The 25695-nt window shown below is 33.6% G+C and overlaps 1 protein-coding gene and 1 long non-coding RNA gene across 2 annotated transcripts; both read right to left on the bottom strand.

Moving 5' to 3' along the window:
- Nucleotides 1-912: 912 nt before the first annotated feature.
- LOC102613037 (uncharacterized) lies at nucleotides 913-3294 on the bottom strand. Its single transcript, XR_369756.3, has 3 exons — nucleotides 2935-3294; nucleotides 2753-2822; nucleotides 913-1140 (listed from the first exon to the last, which is right to left on the bottom strand). It is a non-coding gene; the product is annotated as an uncharacterized LOC102613037 (long non-coding RNA).
- Nucleotides 3295-17968: 14674 nt separating this feature from the next.
- On the bottom strand, nucleotides 17969-23492 carry LOC107178584 (uncharacterized). Its single transcript, XM_052434841.1, has 4 exons — nucleotides 23259-23492; nucleotides 22549-22809; nucleotides 18782-20160; nucleotides 17969-18413 (listed from the first exon to the last, which is right to left on the bottom strand). The coding sequence occupies exons 1-4, from the start codon at nucleotides 23490-23492 to the stop codon at nucleotides 17969-17971; spliced, it is 2319 nt and encodes a 772-aa protein (XP_052290801.1).
- Between the last annotated feature and the right edge of the window lie 2203 nt (nucleotides 23493-25695).

Raw genomic sequence — 25695 nt, 5'->3', positions numbered from 1 at the left:
TGAAAAAAAAAAAAATGCAAAAATTAGTTTGAAAATGGCAAAACCGTAACCTCGATTAGAAGTAACAGACGTGAGTGAACTCAGCCCTTATTGCCAGCGTCGCAAATCGCTCGTCATTGGTGCCTCCAACGTAGTAGATCGTCGTTGGTTGTTGCGTCAAAACGTTGTTCGTCGAAACTGCAGATAGTCGCTGCATGTCGCCGCCTGGTCATTGCCATTGCTGATCGTCAGCGGCGGTGGTGGTGCTGGTGGTGATTATTATTATTATTATTGGTTATTATTAACAATATCAACAATATTCCAATTATAGGATAAAAATATTTCGATTTTGATTCTTACTGTTTAAGTAAAGGTTTTATTCTGATTTTTATTTCTCACTTCAATTTCATTTCATTTCGATTACTAATTAGTAAATGTATTAGGTGTGTACTTCATGAGATAATACCCCTTTTTCACCATTTTTATGGGAACTGAGAATGTTTTTCATGCTCTCATGGGTTGTAAAATATTTTGGTAAATATTTTTAGCGACAAAAACTATTCGTCGCAATATATCAAATTTTAATTGCTAAAGGTTTGGGCGCCAACGTTTTTTTTGCTGCTTAATTTTTTGGCGACGAAACTAATTTCGGTCGTTAAAAGTGATAATTAAATGTTATTTTTTCTAGTATGATTTTAACAACAAAAGTTCTTTTTCGTCGGTAAAAAATACTTGCAGTGACAAAAATAGTTTGGTCGCGTCGCTAAAGACCAATATTCTTGTAGTGGTTTATATTTTTCTTTGACTTTGTCTCCAGCTATTGACTCACCAAAATATCAATTAATGAATCAAATTAAAAAGATTATGGTTGCTATGGCATGCCATTTGTTCATTTGATGTTGCATTGAATTCATTTAAGGAGATAATGAAGACTTCTCAAAAGAATATGTTTCATTTCCGAGAAAATTACAAATGTAATAATGATTATAATTAAGCCTTAATATGAGTGTGGTTGCAAATTCTATAGTGTGCAATAGCCGCAAATATACTCTTTCATGGGATTGATAGTTGATCGGTGCTTTGTTCCTCAACCCTAAAGCATTTGCCGTCATAATGAAATCCTTCTGTCAGTTTGTTTATTTGTGAGACTGGGGGCGTATGCTTCAATGAAATTAAGCAACATTTAACAAATCAACAATATCTTGATATATTTCAATTTCAAATCTATTGAAAATAATAATTCTATCATCTATCCAGCTTAGTTTGAAAATCTGCTACTAACAACTAGAGAGAAATCTACCATATTCTACATTTTATGGTAAGAAAAAAAAAAGAACCTCATAGTAGCTCGAAGTAATATATATATATATATATATAGGTGTTTTTTTCAAACCGAGAGTTCTGGATTAAAAGTTCAAAGGCCACCATTTGTCTATATATTGTAGGCTCCATCATATGTAGTCAATAAAAAAAAAAATGAGTTGGGGAATTCAACAGCACCAATGGGAATCTTAAAATTCCAACTTTTTTTTTTTATAAATTTATTACCTACCAATTAGTGATCTTTGGATATAAATTCAAGAATTATAAAATCACCTATATATATACACACACGCACGCTCTTATACATCTCCAGCATTAAACTATTGTTGGTACGCAACATCCTTAATGCATTTGTTAGAGGCCTAAAGCATTGGCTAAAACTAAAGGATTGTTTCTTGATGGAAATTAATGGCAATGAAAAGACTTTGTTTTCGTCGGTTACCAAGAAAAGACTTTGTTTTATGATGAATATAAACGAAGTTAAACTCTCTTTTAAATTATTGAACGAAAGAGACATTCTTATTAAAAGGGACTCTTATTTCTACCAGAAGAACTTACGGAACATTTACCATGAACAAGACCTTTACCTTGATATTCAATAACGGGTTACTATCTTACTACAACAATTATTAAAATATAACATTTTATTATATTAACTATGAAAGATAACAATTTACTATCTTTTTCGTTACCATTATCAGTCAAAAGATAATATCATGATTGACTTCATAGACATCAAATTGACTTTTGCATCAAAACTAACCCAATAATTAAAATATTTACCAAAATCAAAATCAAAATTTACCAATGAAAGAAAATTCGAACTTACTACTTTCTTACATCCGTACCTTTGCTAAAATTCAACTACTTTCATAGATGCCAGTTTATCTTCTAAATTTTCTTATTTTTTATTTTTTCAACTACTTCTATAATGTTATTTATGATGTGTACAATTTTAATTTATTGTTTTCCTACCTAATCGTAGTTTTGCGCCAAAAAGTTGAATCATAATAATAAATCAACACTCTGACACAATCAATTTTTTTTTCTAATTTTTAAGAAAATTAAGGTAATCAAGCCGACAATAAATATAAGTAGATAACGGATCAACGGCTATAGTTTAACTACATATATTTATCACGTTTCAAAAGAATTGAGCTTTACCATATTTCATGACAATTTATGATAAATATGTATATCACATTCACATGATTAAACTATAGCCATTAATCTGTTATCTATTTATTTTTACTGTAGACTTCACTACCGGAATAAGTATATTTACCATATTAATTCTCAAAGTGGAAACAAAAACTTGCCTCACTTAACTACTTAGGGTCACGAAAAAAGCGAACCAAACCGAACTGATAGTTCAGTTGAATTGGATTCGGTTTAAAAAATAAAATAAAAAAATCAGTTATATAAAAAAATGAAAATAAGCTGAACTGACCTCACCCATGCCCCAACCCTAGTTACACAAGAGGAAGAGTTCTTTTCCGAATTGAAGATACAAGAAGCACCTACAAAAGAAAAGTGGTAGTCCTAAAATACCTGCAAGTAACTGCTTTTGCATGTATGTACATCATAAGGATACTAAAACACAAGTGCTTTGCTTACTGCATTTTTAATTACCTTGACAGGGTCTCTTCCCTGCATCGAAGGTGAAGGGTCATTCTTGTAAAGAAAAATGATTGGTATCTGAATCTTAGGCTTCCTTTGTCATCAATATCTGAAAGTTGCTTCACTTCTCTTGGTGTCGGCCTCGCTGGAGCAGTTAGTTCCGGTGCCTTCCGGGTAACTGATAGAACTTGAGAAAATTTGGATGCCATCTAGGGACCGAGTTACTTGAACTTACCATTTGCTGCCCCCAAAGGTGTTCCATTTATAGTGGTTGCAAGTCAACACGGGAGGCTCTTAACGCTTTCAATACCCTTTTTTTAATTATTATTATTATTATTAATTCACGCATCGAATTTGGATCGGAGTCTTAAAAAGACTTATTTATTATTGGAACCAGACCTTAATTCACTTTATAAAAGATGAAAATCATGGGTTGCAGCAGACCACTAGTGTAATGTGGGGATCATTTGTCTGCCATTTCTTTGTCTTTGTCTCTCGTTTGGCCACTTTCAAACCGCAGAACGAGTTATGACAAATAAACTCAGCAAAAATATCTCCATTTGTTTTGCAAATTTGGATGGCTCAAATTAAACGTAGTACAATAATGCTTGTAACCAGCACCACCTTTGATGGTGCCATCATTTATGACGTTGTGATTGCTCGCCCTCTTGGCGCCGACAATCGAAATCTCTGCTTGGCCTCAGCTTTTGTCTCCATGCCGCCGACGATCGGAGTCGCATCAAGGAGCAGGGTCGACGCTTTGGATTCTGGGATTTCAAATGATAAGGGAAATTTCGTCCAAATGAATGACGTTTGGTTATGTTTAGAAAAAACATGTGTGGTTTACTTTTCTAATTCAGTAATTTATTAGGTTAGTTTTGTAAATTTTCTCTTTTTCATATTGTACAAAAAAAAAAAAAAAGAATATTTGAAGTTACTCAATAGATCCATCTTTTAATGAACATTTTTATGACTAATTTATCCCCAATTTAAATTATAATTATGAACAAGGTAATACGGTTACATTTAAAACAAAAAATGGTAATACGGTTACATTTAAAACAAAAAAATGTTCTCCCATCTTGATCTCCTCTGCATTGTTCTCTCGCTTTGGTCAACGGGGATTCAAACAATTGGGATTACAAAGCATGAATTTATCAATTTACGGGATGTACTTCACCGAGAAAGAAGGACAATGCAAGGGGAACAAAAGTTACTTGCTCGAATTGGCATTGATTCTTAGTTTAAACGTGAAGCAGCTTGAGTTTTATTTCATCTTTAATGTTAATATAACAAAGATTGAAGCCGTATTTGACCAAAACATTTGGCGGGAAAAGATTTTCCTAGCACTTTCGTGGGATTTCAGCAGTGAATTCTTTGTTTTTGGTCAAGAATTTTATATATAGAAAACAAAATAGTTAGTGGGGGCAGAGATTTTGTTATTCACTGTGGTTTGCCTAATCTTAGATTTATGAAAATACATGCAAAATTTAATGGAAAAGAAAAATAGTGAAGTGAGAGTTAAACCTGTTGGGTCCATCTCATTTGGGGTCCAAAAGTCCAAAGTTTGAAAAAGACTATTTTTCCAGTCTTTTTCATTGACATTAAACTTTGGATTGGATGAAATTTGACATGAAATTAGGTTTTGAAAACGTGGCTATAAAAAGAAGAGTAAGTGGAGGCGGCTGACATAAGAAAGAAAGAGAAGAAAAAACGAGAGAGAGAAAGGACAGTTCCTACTAATTTTGATTTTTGTTTTATCTTCTCGTTAGTTATTATTTGAGATATTCACTTGTTGGAGAGATAAATATTAGGCTCTTACTGTAAGCAAAAAAAATTTGTGATTTTTAATATTGTTAGCCTCTAATATAATTTAAAGAAGAATTTTTGCTGTAATCTCATTAATATAATGAAAGATTATATCGGACTATGGTCTTGTGATTTTTCCCATTTTAGGCTTTTCACGTAAAAATTTACGTCTCTTGTGGTTGATTTATTACTTTGAATTTTATTGGTTTATTTTTCTATTTATTTATTTGTGGTACACATCTTATTTTAATCACATAAAAAGAAAAATAGTTTTGTTTCAGCTTAATTTGCAGTTATTTGTGTTAATTCCTTTCCCAATAAACCTTCGCATATGGTGGAGATAAATCCAGAAATAAATAGAGATTAGTGAAAGGATTGAAGAAGTCAGCAACAGAAAATTGCATAAATTATGATAAATTCACTAGTAAAGTTATTATAGGCATTAAGATGGGTCTACGTAAAGTTTTAGATTTTAATGATAGTTTATTAAGTAAATGGGTTTAAAGAATATTTTGATATGTTCAAATAACTCCACTAAAAAAAAAAATTGCAGTTTCTAAATTCCCAAACTATTGTGGTTAGAGTAAAACAAAGATGAGAAACCAAAAATCTTCTTAAGCTAAATGATAAAATTTTACAAATTTCATCGTAAATAATGTAGTTTCACAACTCAAAGAAATTAAATAACCTGCTGATTTTTTTTTGGTTAATTTGGTGAATTCTTCGTTACCAAATGAACTAACTAAGTTTTTGAGGTTTTGAAGAAACTAGGGATGAAGAAAGAGGTCACAAAATGTGCAGAGAAAGAGATCAAATAAGTCTCACATTTAAACTCGGTTAGTTTTCGGACTGTAGTTAGCCACTAAACGTAAAGGGAAATTAATAGTAAATTAAAATTTAGCTATAAATATACTTAAATGACATGTGTTATAACTCTCTAATAAAAAAATCTTAGAAAAAAATTAGATTATAAGAGGATTTGAATGCATTCCGAGGACCAAATTTCCCTAAGCATCGAACTTGTAGACAAGCTGCATAAAGACAGAAGTGGTCCTCATCAATTTTGGGAAACAGATGGGCTTTCATAATTTAAAAAATGTATGGTTGCCATGCGTTCCATCTGTATTGCAATTTGGGTGGCTCAAATTAAACATAGTACAATAATGCATGTGAACAGCCCGGCCTCTGATGTTGCGAACTTGCGATCATCTGTTGGCGAGAAAGACGACATATTCGCACAGAAATATGTCATATTCAGAGTAAAATATAAATTTATTTTATTTCACAAATGACCAAATGAAAAACGTGAGGTTGAGATGCTTGTCAATTTTTGTTTTCAATTATTACAAACTATTAATGGCAATTGCTAAGTTACGTTTCATGTTGAATTTAAGGAAAAGTAGTAATAGACTGGATTAGTTAAAATCATAGACAGGAACTAACGCAAACCCTAATTTAGGGAGATTCATTATTAATATACTCCAATTGGAGATCCATTGAAGAATAATAATTTGTAAATATAATATAGAGACCTACTAAATATAACCAAGAAATTTATTCCCACTAATAATTGGAGAAAGATCTATCATATTTTATAGATTATGGTAAGAAAAAAGTGTTGAAAAGTCAGCACCGAATCCAATTTTTGTTGAGCACATGCATATGGCTAGCAACTTTTTGACTGCAATTGCATGTAATAGCATGGAATTTCTTGCTCTTTACAGAAGTCACACCTAAGCCATTAAAATTGAAAAATGGGTAAGAGTTTTCCGTGCATTCATACTGTAAGCTTCGCCTATAAATAGAGACGTAAAATGTATTTGTAATCCATTCAAAATTTTGTAAGATCTAAGCTCATTCCAAATGAGTTTTTAGAAGAAGATTTCCTTAGGTGCTAAGGGGATTCATTTAAGTGTATTGAGTATTGGGTTTTGAGAGTTTTTTTAATTTTATAAATCTGATTATTAGTAAAATTATCTTCCAGTCTTTGTCTGTGGACGTAGGTTTTACGCCGAACCACGTAAATTATTGTATCATATTTTTTTTACATTTATTTCTCACAGTCATCATAATATTAATAATTGCTCAACCCATACTTCCACAACAAAAATAACTCCGCAAAAGCTCGAACCGATTTTTTTATTTAATTTTTGTGCGTGTATGTGTGTGTATATAGAGGATAATTTTAGAGTTTGTAATCTTGCATTTTTGATAAAAGTATCATGCCAACAATATTTGCTGCTTGGGACAATAAATTTCAATTAAAAAGAGAAAAAGAAAAAAAGAGCCCTGACATCTGGATCCCACACTAATATGTATATACAGAGTTCACTTCTGCTAAGAAATCTTGCACTTTAATTAAATTGCAAGATCCCACCATAGTTCAGTGTAAAATTTTAATTAGGGTAAGTCTTCTTATGTACATTATGCATGTTTCCAGTCATTTGATTGACTGGACTAAAATATTCAGATTGTACTACTAGAAAGCTTATATAGAAAAAGTTTGTAGGAAATCAAAGTCCCCTCGATGTCAAATAAATCCTTCATTGATCCTTGAATCATTCTCTTTACCACTTCTTCAAATCTCTTCATATTTGACAACAACAAATGTATGGGTATAAGAATTCTACTCTCCTCTTCCTCTTTTTGATATTTAGCAAAGACAATAAGCATATATATAGCCCCAGCAATTCCAGCAAAAATTGGTTTCCCCCATCCCAGATCAATTTTATGATCAAATCCAGCTTTGGATAAATTGGAAACTATGAAATCTCCTTTATTCAAATACATTATTCGTCTCCTCTTGATCAACATAAGATCATCACCAAATGAACTTTTGTAGTCTTCGCTCATTTTATCCTTTGGCTTTTTCACCAATTCAACACCATATCCTAATAAACTTTTGCATAATATTTCAGCTTTTGAACATACAATTGGGAATGCCAATGCGTTACCATAATACCCAGAAGGCAAGTTCATGTTATAATATTTCCCTTGTGCATTAACTAGACATGAAAATAGAATAGTGTCTTCACGATCTAGTTGAAGTGCAATTGTTCTACTTCTCCACTGACGATGCATAAACGTAAAAATTAAAAGATAAGAGAAATTAAGTTTTTGTGTTGATGCAGAAATCTGATCTAGATAGTTATCACGACCAGCTGACTACGTCAATACTTAAGTTTATTTGTGATGGGAAATGATATTGCTTGGACTTGCTTTCTTTGAGCAGGTACTGACGAACTCGAACTCTCCACACTAACTTCACCTACAATCACAATGAATAGTGAGGGGGCGCCAGATGTTTTTTTGGCGAAAACCCTCCGAGCTCAAGTTAGTTCTCGTGTTCCTGGAAAAAACTTGTGCCACACCTTCTGTTGCTTAATTATAAATAGTCTAAGTTAAGATTTTTATTCCCCACGAGAAAGAAATAACTTAAGAAAAGAAATTCTAGAATCAGTGAGGCAGAGTTTGCTCAGAGAAAAAAGTATCTTACCTCGATTTAGACCTTGTAGGGCTTTTATAAGCAGCCAAATATGGTACACCACCATTAATTAGTGGATGTTAGTAGGTTGGTTGAACGTGCCTACTGGGTAATGAGTGAGTGCGCCAGTTACGAGCATGGTAACTGATTGGGTGTGGGCATCATGCCTGGATTTTCGAAGACAATCTACTGCTCGACCTTTGACCTGATTTTGGCTTCTCCTTATGAACCTTTTGACCGTACTCATGCATTCAACCAGTTGACTACCTCCTTGAGATGCCACTTTGTTATAGATTTTCTAATGCTAAGGGTGTCAATGTGCAAGTTTACATAACAAATAATATAATGATAAATATTCAAGATTGTCTCCACATAGATTGTTGTTATGGAAATTGCTATAGTAATTTTATCTGTGCAATTTTTATTCTAAATTAGAATTAAAACAAATTATTAAACCAATGAATTAATTAAAATAAAAACGCAATAAAAAATGCAATAAAGTAAATTATCACAGCAAATATAAGGATCTAACCAAGGGGAATGAAGTAGCTGAGTGATTAAATTGACTTAATGATTTTGAATATTTTTCTAATGTTTGGTTCGGTTGCTACAACAATGGGCAGAATTCTTATGTATCCTCAGTTGTCGCATGTTGGATGTCTTATACATAAATACAACTTAACAGTGACCAATTGTTATGCTAACATCATATATAATATTACACATTTTAAATTCTAATTACCCTACAAGGTGAATCTCTATATCTAGTTCATCATTAATTTTAGATTAAGCATAACTCTTTTCTAATCAAGTTAAACACAACTCAGGAAATTCAATCTAAAACTAAGTATTGCTCTGATATGTTCCATTAAGACATGCCCTTTTTGAGACTCTTTCTTAACTAGTATCACTAAATGGGTGGTCAGTCGAATTAATAAATTGAAATAAGTATTATCAAAACAACATACTATAGCAAACATGCAGCAACACTGAATATCAGTCAATTAATCATCAAGTTTATTTATCACTCAACTATAAGTAAATTTAGCTCATAATCTATGATAAAACAAGAAGCAAAATAGTTTCAGCCATCAAACAATTCATCATAACGAGATAAAAACAAGAGAGCAAGAAATAAGAGTGAGATCCGCTTGATGTTCTTCTAGAATCCTTTGTTACTGTCCTCAATTCTCTCTCTTGATCTTTGTTTTCTCTTGTTTTGTTTCTCTATTCTTTTTCTCTAATGACGACCTCCTCTTTTTCTTTGCATGTGTGCTCCTTTTATAGCTTAGAAATAGGGCATCTGAAAGCCTAAGGCGCACATCTTCCAGATCGCAATCTTTTAAGTATCTTGCGCGAAATTTTCTTTGTCAATGCTCTCGAATTGCTACAGCAACAATGCTATAGCAATAGTGCTACAACATTGGCTTTGGCACCTGCATTGTTCCAGACTTGTTTCAATTCTTCTATAACTATGTTCTTTCCTCATCTTTGCAAACCTATTGCACCAACATTCTTTCCTTGAAATTTGAGCTTCCAGTCACCTATAATTATGTATACGATCTAAGCACACAAATTATTCTAAAACAACACAATTTATTAAAAATAAACTAAAATGGATATTCATGCAAAATATAACTAAAATGTAATAAAAACATGTCATTTATTCTCTAAGTGTCATGATAACTCTCATTTCATAAAGTTATCACACTCCCCTTAGGGATTGCTTTTAGAACAAAGAGGCCACATTTTGCTCGGGTGTATATAGGGCCGTGGTGTTTTAACAACCCAAACATTCTGAGTACGAAATTTTATTAAAAAAAGTCCAAATAAACAAACTAGGTTTTGGCCTCTTTGTTAATAACCTTAAATATCACGAATTTATAAAAATAGGTAAATTTAAAATATTATTTTATAATATTCTACTCTAAATAAGTAAACCAAAATAAACAACACCTAAATCCGATATATATATATAAAGATCTGAAAGTAATAAGAAAAATATGAAAATAATTTTAAATTGTTAGATTATTTCTCAATTAACCTTTTACGGTAAGGACAAATTATGAAGCAATAGTGAGATTTTATAATAAAACTAATGAAAAGAACTTAAGTAATAAAAGATGGTTAAATTTTATTAATACTGAACATATCAAAGGAGTAGATAATAGATTGACTGATTATTTAAGTAGAGAAATATGAACATATCAAAGAAGCAAATGGTTACAAAGTGGAATTTGAATATATCAAAGGAATGGATAATAAATTGACTGATTACTTAAGTAGAGAAATTTATTCTAACATAGTTTATGATTTTGCAGATGGACAACGATTGTATTGGTCTACCAACTTTTCAAAAGGGGACTAATTTGTCTTTCAAGTAGACAACATCTGGACTGCAAAAGTTGATAGTCGAAAAATTTTAGCAACTTTAAATGCATTAACATTTTATTTTTTAAAAATTCAAAGTAAACCTGTAAGCAAAAATTTTAGTTTTTATGTAGTCTTTAAAGGTTTTACACTAGATATGTACCATACTTGGCTAGAAGTTCTTAGGAAAATTACAAATTTTTAAAAACTAAATTATCGAGGATTTTATGATCTCAAATCAACTCTTGATATTGCAAAACAGCAAATTGGTCTAACTTTTTTTTCATAAGTTCGTTAACAAAAGATATAGCTAGTAGTTTACCTCAGCATACATCACCATGTATTCAAAATACACAAGGTATTGGAGTTGCTTCATCTTCTACTAACATTTATGTTTTTACGATGATTGCAGAACAATAGTAAAAAAAATTTAAAAGATTAAATGATAGGTGCAAAGATTTGTATGAAGGAAGAGATTCTCTAAAGGATAAGTTCAATACTTTATCAACCCCTCTAGTAAATGAGGGTAAAAAAACCTTTAACCTCACTGGTCAAAGCCGATACTGAGTGGAAAATATTGAATCCATGTGAGATGGAAATGAGAGAAAGTATAACCTTTTTCTTTACGCATATTGAATTTTCAAAACAATCCTACTATGGCCGACTTATCATTAAAAAACATCTGGCCTAAATACAAAATGACAAAATGGAGTTCATTTAGAGTTTTCTTCGAGATTATGCCAAACACAACTATGAAACCCCAAGAGTTTGCTCGCCAAACACCTGGATTTCTCATCTTACAGAAGGCTTATTATGGCAATACTCATAGTGTTTACCTAAGAATTGACTGATTTTTTCAAGAAATACCACTTGAATATACAGACTATAAGAGCCATCTCACCTATAGTATTGTAAGAGTTGGTATTCATCTTGGACTATACAAACTAATAGAACTAAAATTCAGAGATAAAACACTAATATTAACTCTACACTTATTGTTAGATTTTGGTTTTCTTAATCAAATTATTGTTCGAGACCCAGACCAAACATATGCATTTGGAAGAAAGTTTAGCATCAACTATGTTTAACTTAATGGCAATGGAAAAACAGTTCATGGTGGCCTACATCCAATCAAAAGCACGAGAACAAAGATTCAAGGTAGAAGTATGTTATTAGTTTCAAGCCCAATATTCTATTTTTCTCAAAGGATCGAACACCATGAGAGAGCTTCATAACTTAGAAGGTTCAACTATATCTTGGATATACACTACCAATTCCTTAACTAAGCAGACCCGACATTGGAGAAACAAAATAATAACAAGGAAATTTAAGATTAGAGAATGCATTGATCATGCTAAATTAAACGCTGAAGACTTGACTTTAATCAAAAAGTATATTCTCACTAGAATATGCATGAAATCGCTTTTATCTTTGAGGCAAAAAATGATCAGCTTATAGATTTCAATTAAGAGCAATACAAAGATGATTTTAAGGCTTTCAAATCTGTCATAGAAGAACAACTAGGCGAAGAAGAAGATGGTAGAGACTTCTACGACAATGTAGATAATGTTAAGGCTCACAACTTTAACAACATGCTAGAACCATGACTCAACATTGGTCCACTCTCTAATTATATACCCTTCACTCACTACCTTTTTAAAGCGCAACTTTAGAAAGAAAAAGCTATGGTGAAAATTGTATTGACACTCTCTTTAGTCACATAAAAATTAAAGAAGTGTTTTAATCCACACACGTGGAAAACAAAAAATAGAAAGCAGCAAAGGATAACGATAGGAAGCTAGGAGGAGCTCTATAAATAGAAAAAAAGTTTATTTTATTTAGCAAGATCCACTAGATCACAAAAGAGAAGAAATCAGATAAAAAATATAAAAAAATTTTGTAACAAATTTCAATCTATAAAGCTCTTAAGTTCTTGTTCAATTACTAGAAGATATTTCAAGTAAGTTAATTTATTCAGCATAATCTACTATAACTAAGTTGTTTAGTTCTTTTTCAATAGAGAAACTCAGTCTTTTGTAAACTTCTATGTGTTTCTAAATGAACGACTTTATATGTTGCAGATCTTTCATTATAAATCAAGTATCTTTTTATTTGCTGATACAAATTTTTTTTATTTGTGAAGAATAAAATTAGAGTCTAAACAAAACTTAGGTTTCTAGAAAAACCAAAAGCCTTGAAGAAGGATCTTTAAGTGCCCAGTTTTACTCGTAAGTATTGTTTTAGCCTAAAGATAGGTGTTTTAGGGAAGAATGGAGGTTTTGTGTTGGGATTTCCATACCCCTAAGAGAAAGAAGTTTTTTTTATTAAAAAAATTGAATTTAATTAAAAGGTCTGATTTTATATTTTGAACTTTTGGAAAACAATTTTTGGAAATATTCTTAAAAAGGATACGAATTTGGTTAGTATTTGCAACAAAACACTTGATTTTTCAATCAGTTTGACATAAATTTGCAAAAGAATGGGAGTATCCAGTAGAGAAGAACAATTGTTTATAAGATTTTTAAATAACCTAACTTGCATGCTGTTAGATAATTATACTTGTTTTACTTTACAAAATTATTCTGCTAAAGTATTTAGTGAATACATTAAACAAGCTGATAATTTAGGAAAACTGGCCATATTAAAAAGTCAAATAAATCATAATATTAAATTAAGAAGTATAGTAGATAAAGGAATAGAAGTAGCATTTACCGAAGGATAAAATATAGGAAATAGAGAAAACAACACTCCTGAATGAGTAATTTAGAAGAAGTTATAATTAACAATATTGTAAATAGTAAATCTTTGGTATTATTTACTTTTCATTGTTCGCAGCTCAATAGATCTAAATTAGTAATAACACGAGAATTCCTTAAAAACGATTCCCAATTATTGGAATCTAAATTCAAGTAGTTTAGGGGTGAATAGGAGACATTTAAATCTTTTTACTTTTTCTCAGGAAGTTTTAGTAAATATAGCAGAGAGGCCCTCATTGTACTAAACGTGGTGCTGAGTGTGGTGTGAATGTCACTATGTTTCCTATTGCGAAATTAAGATCCAGCCGCGTATGCGATGCAGAGACCACAAGAGTGAGGGACCATCATTAATCTGTCTATTCCCATTTATATCTTTCTTTAACTTTGTCTCTAGCTATTGACTCACCAAAATATCCATTAACGAATCAAATTTAAAAGATTATGGTTGCGATGTCATGCCATTTGTATATTTGATGTTGCATTGCATTCATTTAAGGAGATAATGAAGACATCTTCTTAAAAAAATATGTTTCGTTTCCTCGTAAATTACAAATGTAACAATGATTATAATTAAGCTTTGAGTGTAGTTGCAAATTCTTTAGAGTGCAATAGCCGACAAAGATACTCTTTCATGGGATTGATATCTAATTGGTGCTTTGTTCCTCAATCCTTAAGCCTTTGCCGTCATAAATTAAATCTTTCTGTCATTCTGTTTTTTGTGAGAAAGAGGGCACATACTACAACGAAATTCAGCAACATTTAACAAATCAACAAATGAAAAATGTAAGGTTGGGATGCGTGTCAACTTTTTTTAATTTACAATTTACTGATATAATACAATTTCAAATCTATTGAAAATACTTTGTAATTATATAATTCTATCATCTATCCAATATAGTTTGAAAGTTTGCTCCCACTAACAACTCGAAAGAAATCTACTATATTCTAGATTTTGTGGTAAAGAAAAAAAACCGTAATAGCTCGAACTAATTTTTATTAATGTTTATATATAAGTACTTTTTCAATCCGTGAGTTCTGGATTAAAAATTCAAAGACCACCATTTATCATTATATGGTAGGCTCCATCATATGCAGTCAATAAATTAAAAAGAAAAAAATGTTAGGGAATCCAAAACCCTAATCGGATATCTGAGAATTCTAACTTTTTTTTAAAATTTATTTCCTACCAATTGGTGGCCTTTGGATACAAATTCAAAGACTACCATTTTGTTCTGGATATTTTTTCAATCCAAAATTCCTGAATTGAAAAACCACTCATACTTGTACACACTCACATCTCCAGCATTAATCAATTGTTGTTAAGTAACATCCTTAATGCATTTATTAGAGTCCTAAAGCATTGGCTAAACAAAAAAGAATCTTCTCATGTTATCTCATAACGAAATAAAATTAAAGGATTATTTCTTGACTAGAGATTCATGGCAATAAAAAGACTGTTTTCATCCGTTACCAAAGAAACAAATTGATAAATATAGAAAAAAAAAATAAATTCTCTTTTAAATTATTGAACGAAAGAGACATTCTTATTAAAAGAGGTTCTTATTTCCACCAAAAGAACTTATGGAATGTTTTCCATGAACAAGACCTTTAGCTTGGTTTTCGATAATGGGTTACCATCTTCCTACAAGAATTATCAAATTATAACATTTTAGTAGATTAACTATAAAAAGATAAAAATTTACTATTTTTTCATTATAATATCTACAATTTTGATTTTTTTTACGTAACTGTAGTTTTGTACCAAAAAATAGTATAATAATAAATCAGTACTTTGAAACAAACGATAACTTTAAAAAAAAAAAGAAGATAGTGAAACCGACAATGAAGATAATTAGATAACGGATAAATGACTATAGTTTAATTATATAAATTTATCATGTTTCAAATAATTGAGTTTTACCACATTTTATTATAATATGTGATAAATACACATATCATATTTGTATAGTTAAACCATAGTTATTAATCAGTTATTTATTTATTTTTACTGTAGATTTGACTACTTGAACGAGTATATTTACCATATTAATTCTTAAGGTCCAAGCAAAAACTTGCCTCACTCAACTACTTGCTTTTGATTGCACTCAGAGACACAGTAAAAAAATAGTTGCTCCCGTAAAAATTGAAACGAACCAACATTTTAGTTCGATTTCATTCAGTTTAATAGATTTAAGAAAGTCAATTTATATAAAAAAAAATTAAAAATCACAAAATCACAAAATACAAAGGAATTTACCATTTAAAACCGAAGAAATTTAACCGAATTGAGAATTGGTTTGGATTATATTTTATTAAAAAAAAAAATCGATCAGTTTAATTCAATTCAGAACCAAACCGACCCATGTCCCCACCCTACTTACAGCAGAGGAAGAGATCTTTTCTGAATCGAAGATTTAGGAGACACCTGCAAAAGAAAAGTGGTAGTCCTAAAATACCTGTTGATAACTCTGCTTTTACATGTATATACATCATAAGGATACTAAAATAGAAGTGCTTGACTTACTGCTTTTTAAATTCCCTTAAAGTATCTTCCTTCGATCCAAGTTGAGGGGTCATTCCTGTAAAAGAATATCATTGGTATCTGAACCTTAGATTTTCTAAGTTATCAATATCTTAAAGTTGCCTCACTTCTCTTGGTGTTGGCCTCATCGGAACAATTAGTTCCGTTGCCTTCCGGGTAACTGATAGAACTTGAGAAAATTTGGATCCCATTTGGGGACTGAGTTACTTGAACTAACAATTTGCTGCCCCAAAGGTGTTCCATTTATAGTGGTAACAAGTCAACGCGAGAGCCACGTAACACTTTCAGTAACCTTTTTTTTTTTTTAATTAATTCACGCATCATCGAATTTGGATCGGAGTCTTAAAAAGACTGTTATTTATTATTGGAAAGACCTCATTTCACTTTAAATTAAAAATAAAAATAATTAAAATTATGTTTAAAAATCATGGATCGCAGCAGGCCACTAGGGTAATGCGGGAATCATACGTCTGCCATTAATTGTTTTTTGGCCTTTTGTCTTTGTCACCCGTTAAGTCACTTTCAAACCGCAGAACAACTTATGACAAATTGACTCACCAAAAATATCTCCAGTTGTTTGGCAATTTGGATGGCTCAAATTAAACATAGTACAATAATGCCTGCAACTAACCCCACCTTTGCTCTTGCCATCATTTATGGCGAGAAAGAAGACATCTTCGTTACAAAATAGGATATATTCGGAGTAAAATATGAATGTACTTTTATTTCACCCACAAATGAAGAAATAAAAAACGTACGGTTGGGATGCTTGTCATCTTTTTCATTTTTTTATTTTATGAATTACTACAAATTATTGTTATCTTACAATTTGAAATCTATTGATAATAATTTATAGTATATAATTCAGAGGTCTACTAATCATAATTTAGAAATCTACTTCCATTAGCAAGTAGGAGAGAAATCTACCATATCTTTTTTTTTTTTTTGTGATAAGGTAAAAGAATCTTTTTTTTATAAATAAACCTTAAGAGAGGTAAAATTTATTAAATGAAAAGGAAGGTACAAAGTCCATAAAAAGCAACAAAAACAAAAAAAAAAACCTATAAAATAATATTAAACCATAATGAAATTAAGAAAATCAGTACTTAGGAATCCCTAAGTATCATCAAAAAGAGACTTCTTAATTTATGAGGGAAGAGAATCCCACCAATTGAAATCGAGAAACCTAAACTAATATTGGTTAAAGTGTCAACAACACAATTACCTTCTTTGTAGATATGAGAACAATGAAAATGCATAGACTTTATCAAAGTTAGACAATTGAACTATCTAGTGGGGAGCTACCAAGGAGGTGAGAAGATGTCACTTTTGAGGCAAGAATAAGTAATCAACGAATCACATTCTAACCACAATGAATGTCAGCCCTTATGGTAAGCAAATTTGATAGCACAAATGATAGCATAAAATTCTGCATAAAAGGAAGTTTGATTCTCAATTGATATTGCAAAGCAGCCCAAAAAAGTTTCATGAGGACCTCTATAAATAGTGCCACAAGAAGCTGGACCTGGATTTCCTTTAGATAAACCGTCAGTATTAACTTTAACCCATGAAAAAATGGGAGGATGCCATAGAATTGTATGGATCTTTGGAGAAGTACGGAGAGACTTGTTCAAGCTAAGTAGGTTATAAATAAAAAGAGAGTCAGGAAGACTTATAAAGCCTGGGCATAGCTTACTCAAGTGAGAGATATAGCTCAAACATTGGTGCTTAATAGGAGCAATTGAAGGACGAATATTTTCAAACTTTAGCTTATTCCTAGCCTTCCAAATGTGGTACAAAAGCACAAGGGAAGACATCAACCACATATGAGATGTATGAGAGGAAAACTATTTGCCTAAAATAAAATTCCGAAGATCGTAAACATTGCCAGGTGGTGGGGGACAAGTGTTAAAAATAATGAAAGCCAATCCCAAAGTTCTTTAGCAAAATGACAGTTGAAAAGAAGATGGCTAATAGTTTCCTCACACTGCATAGTTGTACAAAGTTGGCAGGCAGAAACAATGTGCATGCCTCTAAGACGGAGATTGTCTTCCGTAGAAAGCCTTTCGTGGAAGAGCTTCCAAGCTAAGATGGAAAATTTGGGGCTATATACTTGCTCCATAAGGCTGCATTCCACTGATAAATAGAAGATTCACCAAGAAAAGATTTGTAGCAATTAGTAAGAGTTAACATACCGTTGCTAGAGTGCTCCCATATTAAGACATCATCCACAGGTTCAAGAGGAAGAGGAACTGCAAGAATTTGTGTTGTCAAAGTTGGAAAATATTGTTGAAAAGCCTCAGGAATTGACCAAGAATTTGCAGCAATCAAAGATGACACTTTAGATTTAAGATGTGGAGCATGAATATTAATAGGAAAGGTGCTCGCTATTGGAGCAAGAAGCCGCTTATCAAGCCAAAGATTCACTGAATCACCACTACCAATAATCCATTTGCAGCTTTGGAAAAGTTTTGGAATAACAAGTTTCAAACCGGACCATATTGATGAGCTTTTATGAGTACTAGACATGCTGCCAAGGGAGAAATTAAAATGGCCTTTAAAGAAGATGCTCCAGGGAGAAGAATATGAGAAGATGTTCCAGGCCGTTTTTAGTAAAGCAGTAAAATTCAGATGATTAAAATCTCGCAGACCCAAACGACCTTTATTTTTTAGAGAGCAAACTGTGGGCCAAGAAACTGTAACCAGGTGCCTCCTGTCACAGCAACCTGTCCAAATAAAGTTTCAAGTCCAACATGAGATTTGATTAATAAGAGACTTTGGCCATCTATAAATCATGAAGCTGTGAAGAAGCATGGCCTGAATAACAGATTGCTCTAGATGGACCCTTCCAGCCATAGACAACAACCTACCCATCCAAGACTCTAGTTTAGATTTTACCTTATTGGCAAGACTTTGAAAATATATTCCTTTGGGGTGACCTTTAAAGATAGGAACTCCCAAATAATTGAAAGGAAATGAGCCTTCTTGGAATCCCAAGATAGATTGGATGATATATTTTCTTTGAATGCATGAGAGCCACTGTAAAAGAAACTTTTGTCTTTATTGATGTATTGTCCAGAGGATCTACTATAGCAATCCAAAAAACACATTAAATTGTTAAGAGATCTCACGTCCCCTCTTGTAAAAACAAAAACATCATTTGCATAGAGACAGTGCGATGGCGGAGTGCAATCCCTCGGAGAAGAAATAGGCTTAACCAAACCTCTAGTGTGAAGATTTGTCAAACCTCTACTAAGCACATCCTTAGCCAGACAAACTAACAAGGGAGAAAGAGGGTCCCCTTGCCGAACTCCTCTACTGCAGGAGAAAAAACCACAAGGGCAGCCGTTTATAAGAATAGAGAGTTTTGTAGAATGTAATAAAGTATGCACCCATTTAATAAAAGTCTCAGAAAAACCGAAGCAACGAAGAACATGTAGAAGAAAATTCCACTCAAGAGAATCAAAAGTCTTTTTTATATCCAGTTTTAGCCCAAGGTTGCCACCCAAGTTTTTCCTGTCAAGGAGATTCACATTTTCAGACACCATTCCAATCGACTCCACAATGCTGCGACCTTTTATGAAAGCTGTCTGCTGAGGAGATAAAATTCTAGTAATAAACTTGCCCAAGCGATTAGCCAAAATTTTCAGAATGATTTTAAAAATAAAATTTTCAAGACCAATAGGACCAAATTTTGAAATTTCATTCGCACCTGGCTCTTTAGGGATAAGCACGATAAAATTAGAATTCAGGTTCGGAAGAAGATATCCTTGTGAAAAGAACTGCTGAACAGAGTTAACTACATCAGCTCCTATAATATCCCAGCAAGACTGATAAAAGGAGCCTGAAAATCCATCTGGGCCTGGAGCACTGTGCGAATCCATTGAGAAAACAGTAGCTTTAATTTCATTCGCTTTAGGAATAGCAGTAAGAGAGGTATTTTCCTCTTGAGAAACAATATTAGGAATCACAGAGCAAATCTCAGCAAAATCAGAAGAAGTCCCTGAAGAGGTATAAAGGTTCTGATAATAAGCCACAATGTGATCAGAGATTAAAACAGGATTTGTGGTCAAAGAACCATCAATGCAAAGACTATTAAGAGAAGAGCGAGCAACTTTGGCCTTGCAGAATGCATTAAAAAACTTTAAGCAACGATCCCTGTCAGAAAGCCATTTAGTTCTAGCCTTTTCAGAACCACCGGTGGAAGATACGGCCGATTGAATAACAGAAAGCTTATTCCTGGTTTCGACAACATTGACATGAACATTTCCAAAAGCCTACAAGTTCTAACTCTTTAAACAAGATTTCAAAGCTTTAAGTTTAGAAGTGAGAACAAACATAGGACACCCATAAAAATGAGAAGAATTCCAGCAAGATAAAACAATGTCTTTAAAAGATGAGTGCTCCAGCCACACCGGGTGGAATTTGAAAGGTCTGAGACCCAGAGATAAAGTTCCAGCACCTGAGATTAAAAGGGCACTATGATCCGAACATGTGCGGGGGTAGCACAACACATTTACTTATAGGCCAAGCATCATAAAATTGTAGGTTGCATAAGGCACGATCAAGGTGCTATTCCATATAACCACGAGAAACTGAACCATAAGACCAGGTGAATTGGTTTCCTTCCACCTCCAAATGAGAGAGATTGCAATTGTTAATCATACTAGAGAAGTCTGAGCAAGAAGTACCCAAAGGAAGATCACCACCGTGCCTTTCATGCGCTCCTAAAATAATATTAAAATCTCCTACCAGAAGCCAAGGGCATGAACACGAAGAGCTTAAGGAAATTAGCTCTTGCCATAAAATTTTACGATCAATGTAAGACATAGCTGCATAGACAAAAGTAAGATAGCAGGTAAAATTATCTAACATTATCTCAACTGTGATAGATGTTGAGTGCTAGAAGGTGTATATTTATAAAGGAGAAAATCGTTATTTTACATTTCAAGTCTTACTAACACAATTACTTTGATGTATTTAAGTCTCTTGTGATTTAATTATGTGTGTTTTATTTTAATTAAGTATTTTATATATTTTAAGGGCATCATGGTCATTTCAAAATGAACGAGAGATCAGACAGCAAAACGGACATCACTTTTGAACTCAGGACAGTCGAAAACCTTAGGAGGAGCATAAAAGAAAAAATGTCATTGTTCACATGTACGTATTATTTACATGTACGGTACTGTCCATGTTACTGTTCATGATAAAAGATAAATTGATATAGATTAAATAGCTGAAGGAAAATATTATTTCTTCTCCACTTCTTTTCTTTACATGATCCTGTACAATTTATACAAAGATAAGGAGGTATTTTAGGACAATGTTATGGCTTGACATAGGAGAGTTTCCTATTATATCCATGAAGATTGTGATTTGAGAAAGTTTAGGCTAAAACTAATACTAGTCGTTGTTGTCAAGTCTTGAACTTGGTAAGCCTTTAGCTGGAAAATTTATTCCTTCCTTTTGTAGAGTTCATGATTGCCTTGCTGTCATTGTCTTGATTGTGGTTGATTTGAAATTGATTCTTATCACATGATGATGTTCACATATACAAAATGATGATGTGACATTGACTGATGAGGTGTCACGATTCTATTGGACTAAAATTCTTATATACTGTTAATCGGTGACGTGGCAACATGTTAGTAGACCAAAAATCGCGCGTACGGTACATGCATATACACGGAATTATTTACAACCAAACTGCATGGTCATTGTGAAATGTTTTAACTTTTCGTCGACAAATAATAATAATATTTTCTAGATACCGCCCTGGTTTAACCGGCTCCCTAGTACAAGATTATTATTATTTAGCACAATAAGCCCTTAGCACCATATTTATTAGAGTGTGGTTCATGAGGAGTGGAAACCCCCCTCATGATTTAATTGACATTAATAAGGGATATTTAGTCCATTGTGCATGTTGATGCAGATCCAGATACCTAGTGCTTCGATTATAATAGTTTCCACTTTAATTTAATTATGCCATTTCAATTTAAATTTTAAGATATTCCAAATAATTTTTTACCATAAATCTATCCACCCACTTAGAAAATTAATTCTACACATAATTAAAATTTACCTCCTCGTGGGATTGACACTCGTCACCATTGATCTATTCTACAATAGATTCGTGCACTTGCGAGTTCAATAAAATTTATACAACAATAGACTAGCTAAAAATGGCAATGATACTTGGTAAATTATGCATAGAAGCATAAAAAAGCCAAAGATTAGGCAAACAATCTCTAATGTTTGTGCAGACAAGCTTCATTTTGCAAGATTTCCAAAATAAAGGCGAAATAGAGTCAAATGACACCATTGGTTCTGAAATGCACAATAAGTCGGGTTTATGTGTGTGGCAGAGATTGGCTAATTCAGATTGAGTGTTTAAATTAGCCACACCCCTCAAATTCCAATAGAGAACTTTCATTTAGACAATAGGGTAGTTTTGCCTCGGGTGAGGCTTGGGGAAGTGGACAAGGATGCTTGTCAAGCACGCTGCTTCCATTTTTTTTGCTCTGATTTAGAGATCACCAGCTGAAAACCATCTGCATCAATCGGATGGCTAGCGTCCTTAATAGCTTAATTCTCAATTATATTGCATTAATCTCTTGTAGCAATTGATCCGAACTAGTAGCTATCTCTGCTGCTGTTACTGAAGAGCCATCAGCAGCTAAGGCTTGAGCTGAATCATGCACAAAGTTGTTTGAAAAGTTCAAAGCTGGATCACCAGTGTAGTGTTCACTCAAATCATTATTAACATTCACATTTATCTCATTATCAACCTCCACTAATTCAGCATTTGAAACATTCTGTTCAGGAGATATATCATTAATAATCCCAGTCTCATTAACCGGAACATGTACATCTTTATGCAACATTGTAGCGTTATCATCAAGTGCCATGGATACCTCTTGCTGCATCATACCAACATTAGCATCAATAGATAGCTTAGAAACTTCTTTGCTACACTGTTGTGGCATTAACATCGGCAGAAGGTTTAAAAACTGGTCTATCTACCATTATTGGAGGCCTTTTAATGTCATTTTTATTTATAGCAGGATCATTGTTGCGTCGGCATTGAGATGATTTATGACCTAGGAGGCCACATGTATCACACCGGGGGGGGGGGGGGGGGATTCTCATAGTAGATTCCAATTGAAAAGCTATATCCTTCGCGCTCCACAAGGATTAATATAGGAATGTCTGATAAATCAACCTCAACCAGGACACATGCATAATGTCCAAATAATCCATCATGTGTTGCGCGATCCAATTGAAGCGGATTACCAACGCCACATGCAATTTCCATCAAGGTGCGAGGATCCCAATATTCCTAGTTTAGACCATACATACGAATCCATACTTGCGAGTGAGATTGGACAACTGGTGCATAAGGATCGAAATCAGGCTGCCATTGATAAAGTCGAAATACACCACAACCACCAAGAGAGCAAGTGCCTCCCGCCCATGCATTGCGCATGTCCTCTTCAAGAGAAAAATGGATGTCAAAGTAGCCTTTTGCAAGAGGCACTAGTCGCCATAGTCCAGAAGGGTTCCAATTTTTTTTAAGAAACTGTTGTAAATCATTGGTGCGCATTGGTTTTGTTCCCTTATTGAGAATCAGACGACCAATAAGATTAGTTTTGCAGGTCTGAAGTCGCTGTTGAAAAACATTTTCTGAAATCTTGATACATGAGAGGTCGCCTCTTTTGATAGGCTTAATGAAGGTAAAAGAATCTTATTAAGGCTCAAACTAATTTTCATATTTAATTTTTGTGTGTGTGAATAATTTTATAGTGTGTGATCTTATACTTTGTTAAGGTATCACTATTATAATTTTACCATACATCCTTCTGGATCCAAATTTATAATTTACCAATTAGCTTTCTTTCAGAAAAAGGTGCTGCAGAATATCGGAGACTATATTGGTGAATTTCAGGCATCCGACGAAAATAATTTAATGGGTGTTTGGAGAAATTATATGCGTATAAGGGTGTCTATTGATGTTAGGAAGCCTCTTAAGCGCCGTATGCGATTAAAGGAATCTGGTGGAGAATGGGTTTGGATAGATTTCAAGTATGAGCGTCTCTAAGTTTTTTGTTTCATATGTGGATTGTTGGGTCATATCGAAAGGCAATGCCCGTCCTTATACGATCATCCTAAATGTGACATCATAAAACCTTATGGGCAGTGGATGAAGGCGCCCATAAGACGAAATAACTTGAATTCCGGTGAGAGGTGGTTGCGTTCGGGGCCACCGGAGACGGGGGAAGCAAAAGATGGCAATAGCATGGAACCCGCGGATGTAATGAAAGTTGATTCCTTTCCTCACACAAAATCGGGACTTACTATATCTAGTGGTCAAGTGGATGGCGAGATTGAGGGGACCACGCGGGCTAATAAGGCAACTTATGGTTTGGTGCCAACTAATAGTCAATTCAAGAATAAAGGAAAGAACGTAATTGGAACTGGTTTTGCACATGAGGAGAAAGTGGGTTCGGAAATGGGTCTTATTATTTTAGAGGCTAAGAGGAGAAGATCTGACCTTGGGCTGGAAGAGAATTTGGGCTCTCAAAGTGATACTTCTACTATGATGGAGGGAGTGGTGATTCCAAAAAATGGATTATCGGTGGGTCTTGTAGAACAGGCCCACTGAACCCAATGAGTATCCTTAGCTGGAACTGCCATGGGCTGGGCCACCCACGGACAGTTCAAGTGTTGATAGAATTGGTCAAACACAAGAGGCCTTCTGTGGTTTTTTTAATGGAAACGTTAAGTTATAGAAATCAGCTGGAATATCTTAGACGTAAATTGGGCTTTGAAAATTTGTTTGTTGTGGATCGGATGGGGCGCAGAGGTGGATTGGCTTTGTTCTGGGATGTAAAGACTGAAGCTCGTTTAATTAAATGTGCAAAGAATTTTATAGATATAAAGATTGGTGGAGCGGGTTCGGGTTCTTGAAGAATGACCGGATATTTATGGGTATCCGGAATCAGCAAGAAAACGCGATTCGTGGAATCTTCTACGCTATTTGGCTACAATTTCCTCTTTTCCTTGGGTATGCTTAGGGGACTTCAATGATCTTCTTTCAAACTTTGAGAAACGAGGGAGGCGAGCTCAACCCAACTGGAAGCTTAATGGGTTTCGAGAGGCAGTGGCTGATGCAGGTTTGGTGGATTTGGGGATGGAGGGCTACCAGTTCACTTAGGAGCGAGGTAGAGGGACATCAGAATGGGTTGAGGAGCGCTTAGATCGGGTTCTGGCTAATAGGGCTTGCTGTAGCTTATTTCCGACAGCCAAGGTTTGGAGTTTGGAGGCATCATGCTCAGATCACCTACTAATTTTTCTGGATCCAAAACCATCGACTCTCATTCCTCGGCACAATCATTTTTTATTTGAGAATTTGTGGTTGAGAGAACCAGAGTGTGAGGACATAATTGGTAGGAGCTGGAGCTCTACTGATGGTTTACCAATTCAGCAGAAGCTTAATGTCTGTGGAGTGGATTTGTTGAAGTGGGGTGGGAAGTTAGTTCGGGATTTCCGTAATTGTATTGCGGGCTGCAAGAAAAAGACGAACATGTTACGGGGTAGAAGAGACCAAGAGGGGCTGGAAGCTTTCACTGAAGCCCGAAAACAGTTCAACGAACTATTTCACAGTCACGAAGTTTACTGGAAACAGAGAGCTAAGTTGCTTTGGCTCAATGAGGGAGACTTGAATTCCCGATTCTTTCATGCTACATCCTCAACGAAGAAGAAGAAAAATACGGTTAAGAAGCTGCGAAATAATCAGGGTATGTGGG

The sequence above is a fragment of the Citrus sinensis genome, chromosome 2 (genome assembly GCF_022201045.2).
Source record: "Citrus sinensis cultivar Valencia sweet orange chromosome 2, DVS_A1.0, whole genome shotgun sequence".
Classification (NCBI taxonomy): Eukaryota; Viridiplantae; Streptophyta; class Magnoliopsida; order Sapindales; family Rutaceae; genus Citrus; species Citrus sinensis.
This window is presented reverse-complemented; position numbering and strand designations above follow the sequence as displayed.

What these genes read in the sequence shown, in the direction of transcription:
- LOC107178584 (XM_052434841.1), bottom strand. Translation starts at nt 23,492, where the DNA reads ATGCGCACCAATGATTTACAACAGTTTCTTAAAAAAAATTGGAACCCT. An exon ending in TAGCTGCTGATGGCTCTTCA is followed by an intron (nt 20,161 to 22,548) that starts GTAACAGCAGCA and finishes TAGAACTTGTAG; the next exon opens with GCTTTTGGAAATGTTCATGT. An exon ending in TTCAAAGTCTTGCCAATAAG is followed by an intron (nt 18,414 to 18,781) that starts GTAAAATCTAAA and finishes CTCCCTTGGCAG; the next exon opens with CATGTCTAGTACTCATAAAA.